This window comes from Pinus tabuliformis, chromosome X, assembly GCF_031772625.1.
Source record: "Pinus tabuliformis cultivar Carrire ecotype Pingquan chromosome X, CPIR1, whole genome shotgun sequence".
Classification (NCBI taxonomy): domain Eukaryota; kingdom Viridiplantae; phylum Streptophyta; class Pinopsida; order Pinales; family Pinaceae; genus Pinus; species Pinus tabuliformis.
This window is the reverse complement of record NC_142308.1, coordinates 1695071783-1695076468: the sequence shown is the minus strand read 5'-3', so window position 1 is coordinate 1695076468 and position 4686 is coordinate 1695071783. Positions and strand designations below refer to the sequence as shown.

Here is a 4686-nt window from a genome sequence, read left to right as displayed (position 1 = left end):
TTTCAAAGCCTATGTAATTTTGATATTTTTTAAATAAAAATGAGCGGGTCATTTTAAGTGTTATGTTTGAGTCTTTATATTGTGTGATATTTGGTTTTGGTTGAATTGCAAATAACTTTATTGGCAAATGGCAAGAATGTGGCCATGCAAGGGGTAAGTGGGATGTGGGATACATCGTGGGTTGATTTATTGGATTTATATTTATTTTTTAATTAAAATTAGTTGAAAATTTTGGGTTATGATAATATATAGTTTAATATTATGATTTTTATATTAATGAGTATGTTTATTAGTTTGGAGGGTTAGTTTAATTGGTTTATTGTTAAAGTATTTTTGACTTGAGAGGATGATGTGTAAAGTTGTATGTCCGTTATTAAAGTTGAAATTTTGTTTATGTTGGCTAAAATAAAAAAATTTAAAAATCTAAAAAAATAAATAATTATACATCATAAAAAAAAATTGCACGTGAAGAAATTGGATCCCTCTAGGCTCATGTTAGATTTGTATTTAAACTGAATCTATGTTAGTTGTTACTGGGAGGTCATAGGTTCAATTCTCTCGACACTCTCGAAATTATGTTTTATGTTAAGTCCACAATAAATTGACCCCTTAACGTAAATTTACTTAATACAAACATTTCATTTCATGAACAATGAGAATCGATCGAACTCGTATACAAAAAAAAAAATTGATATATTTATATACTTTATTATTATTGTTATATTTAATTGGTTGAAAAATAAAGTAGTCTATAATGTGACTTTTCGGAGATTCTGATCATCCGAAAAGCGCATTATTCTGGCCAACCACCCAACCAGCCTTTCCCTCTCCGTCTCCGTCACCTCGCCGGAACGTGAACTCTGTTACCGGACGCCAGCTCCCACCTCCATTAACTTCCCGCAGTCACTGCCAACTCCCAGCATTAACTTCACCATGCTTCATCGCGCCAACTCTTCACCATGCTTCACCGCGCCAACTCCATTTGAATTTTCCTCGGTGGCATTGCATCCCCTGCTACTCTGCATATACCCAGAATTTTCGTTGCATCTGCTCAAGAAGAATTACTTCGCTGTTGAGTTCCTCTGCATCTGCTCAAGTCAGAATAACTACTCTGCCATCGTCTTCGTGAGATTTGAACGTCCAAATTTTCCGCCATTAAAGGTCAGGAAACTCTGCATCCAAAATGTTAGTTAATTTTTAAAAATGAACGTGAGCTTTTATATTAGATTGTGAGGCGGGTCCTGTGTAACGCTGGCCAGATATTAACCCTGAGGCCCGCGCACTGCACAGTTGCACCCAGCTAACTTTCAGGGCGGTCGCTTTCATATTTTGATTAGCTACACTTCCTGCGCGCAAAAAGTTGTGTCGATCAGCGACTTTCTCATATTTACGCCAATGATTACATAATTTTTGTGCGAAAATAGCAGTTCAACCTACCTTATATTTTGCTGAAATCACGGAAATAAGCACTATTTATTCCTTCTGAGTTGCTCTTCTTGTATCTCATCACTATTTATTCCTTCTGAGTTGCTCTTCTTGTATCATCATTCTCATATCCTGATGATGGATCCCATTTGGGATTCGAAACGTTGGTATAAAAATGTTCAAACTGTGGATTCTCCGGTCAATGATTCAAAAGATACAAGCCACAGATCTCTTAAATCCAAGCCCTATCTCCCTCAATCACACACACATTCACAATCATGTGAAATATTTCTTTGCTTTGTCGTTTTAGATGCGCACGAGACCTCTGCATACGGTGTTTCTTGGAAGTGTTGTTGAAGGTCAATTAAAATACAGAAACCTGCATCATCGAGTAGGTACCTGACTGTTCTGCTCAGGAAGCCTGCTCTCAGTCCCTTTTTAGTGTGCACCGAAAGAAGAAAATAATGTATTAATTAAACGTCACCATTGTCATTGATGTTTTTGTACTACAAACTAGAAGAATGTGGGGTTCTTGCTCAATAAATAGTGTAGAATATTTTCTTTTGACATTTCACCTTCTTTCTTCCATATCTGTCAATGAAGGGGACCCACGACAATAGTCTACTTGTAAATGCAACTATTTATTCTCTTTTAAAACTTCAATTTTTAGATTCAACTTCTTAATATGTTTCCACATTTTTTTCAGACACTGAGACAACATGGAAAAGAAATGGAAGACTATTATGGGCCTTGAGGTGCAAGAACCTAAAGAGAAAATCATATTTTCTAGTAAAGATTTAGTTTGGTCTGAAGTATACAAGATGAACATGAATATTGACCGCGTTGCAAAAATTCCTAAACTAAGAATTAATGATTTTATTCAAGGAGAGGAATCGAATCCAGATGCTCCATGTTCCTTCCAGCGTCGAAAAAGCAAAACTCCAAGCTCAAGGCCTAGTGCTACCTTACTATGGGAACTGTAAGTATTTTAGAAAAGCCTTCTTTACAAGTTGATATTAACAATGCTTTATCATTTGTCATATGTGTTGGCATTTCAAAATTTATTTTGTAGTTATACTTGCTCATATGGCCCAGAGGAAAAGAGAGAAGAATGGAAAACCAAACCAAGGCGTTCAATTGTCAAAAAGAGGGGTTGCCAATGCCATTTTATTATAAAGGTCATGGTTCAAGATCTTGATGTTGCAATAATAACATACAACATGTATGATCATGAAGATGGGCAAGGATGGCCTTGTCATGGCAAACACGACACTTTAGGTGATGATGGTCCTCAGAGGAAGCCAAGACTTTCAAGAGACATGATTTCTTATTTAGAAAGTTGTTTTTTCCTTCAAGTGCCAATTGACTCTGTTTGTAAAATGCATATTAAGAAATATGTTGACATACATCCCACAACTCAGGTTAGGGATTTTTTCTTACACAGAAAAGATATTGTAAACATCTATAATCGTCTGACAAAAGAAAATTACCAACTGCATAGCAAAGATGAAATGAGTGTGAATCTCTGGTATGAAAAACACCATAATGATTTCTTCTTCTACCAAAAGCCCAATGGTGGAGAGATCCCTTTTATCGCTGGAATACAAACAAAATGGATGTTGGAAACTATGGTCAAGTTATCCCATAATAGCTTGATAGCCATGGACTCAACATTCAGTACAAATAAATATGGAGTGAGTATTTTTGCAATGATAGCTTTAATGAATCATTTTGGTTATAATGATTCAATATGATTATTGACTTAAAATTAACTTCATTTTTTTAATATGACAGTATCAGTTGTACACGCTTGCGGTGTTTAATGAGCAACAAAGTGGGGTTCCAGTTGCATGGGTGGTGATGTCACGTAATACATCACAAGATATAGCGGTATGGCTGGAGCACCTCATGCATAGGTGTTTTCAGCTTCGTCCTGACTGGAAGGTCAATGCCTTTATGGTTGATGATGCATTGGCTGAAATCATTGCTTTGAGATAACATCAATATTCTTATTTGACATTGCAAGTTGCATTCATTCTAAATATTTCTCACTTAAAATGAATTAAGTTTGGCAGGAGAATCACCAGATGTGAAGTGATCTTGTGTATTTGGCATGTAAGGAGGGCATGGCTAAATAATGTTAATCGGATGGCCAGCAGTTCAGAAAAAGCAAAAGAGATGTTCAATGAACTTGGTTATATCATGAAAAATGTTTCTAATGATGAAGCGGATAATGCAATCAATGGTTTTTTCACCAAATTTGCAACCGAGGAGAAGTTTTTGGACTATTTCCACAGGAATTGGGTTACTGGTGAAAAGATGCGTAAGTTCGCATACTATTTTTTTTAGTTCATACGTTTTTTATTTATACCGACAAGATATATTTACTAGTTCGATTTTTACATTTAGGGATGTGGGTTAAAGGCTGCCGAGATTTTCCTCATGCAAATCAGGGAGACAAATAATGTTGTGGAGTCATACCACGGTTATCTCAAGACAACCCTTCTATGTGATAGACGAAAGAAATGTTCTTGTAGGATGGATTGGTTATTCTATACTCTAATAAAAAATGTTGAGCCATGTTATCGATTCAAGGAAATTCTAAAAAAAGAAGGATATTTGAACAACCACAAGAAAGAGATGCAGCTTGAATCATCAATGGAAAAGGCTAGAAGAATTCCAGACAGTGATTGCAGGCCTCATGAGAGCATATCTCACGCTTATTGGGTGAGGAGTCAAAGTAAACCTAATAAGCAATATCTTATCATATGGCATCGCACAAATCTTATCACTTGTGATTGCCCATGGTCTATTCGTGGAAACATTTGCAAGCATGCCATAAAGGTAGATTGGTTACATTCCTCCTTAATGGATTCAGACCCTTTATTGGATCTTGATACCACACCTAATACATTAAATTCCCCTCCTGAGATAAGTATTGAGGCACCAAACCTTGATGCAAATACTAGCACAACTATTTTGGATGATGAAAATGTTGAAGACCTTAATTTGTTGAGAGAGGAGTTGTTTGGATACCTAGACCTGTTTCGGAATAGTCCTCCTTCTACTGTGAGCAAGACAAAACAATTGATTGATTTGGCTAAAAAATTTGTGGATGATGTTAATGATCTTCATATTATGGATTATGACTTCACCCTTGGGTTGGGTGCTTATGAGTCATCTTTAAAGAGGAAGAAGAGTTTCCTTAGTCCTAAAAAGAAAAATAAAAGAAGCAAAAAAAATGCCAGCTTGGATATTGAT

At 35.9% G+C, this 4686-nt stretch overlaps 1 protein-coding gene across 1 annotated transcript; it reads left to right on the top strand.

Moving 5' to 3' along the window:
• The first annotated feature begins 2144 nt into the window (after positions 1–2144).
• On the top strand, positions 2145–3423 carry LOC149146527 (uncharacterized). The gene is made up of 3 exons (XM_089452798.1): positions 2145–2404; positions 2498–2846; positions 3220–3423. The coding sequence occupies exons 1-3, from the start codon at positions 2145–2147 to the stop codon at positions 3421–3423; spliced, it is 813 nt and encodes a 270-aa protein (XP_089308924.1).
• The last annotated feature ends 1263 nt before the right edge of the window (positions 3424–4686 follow it).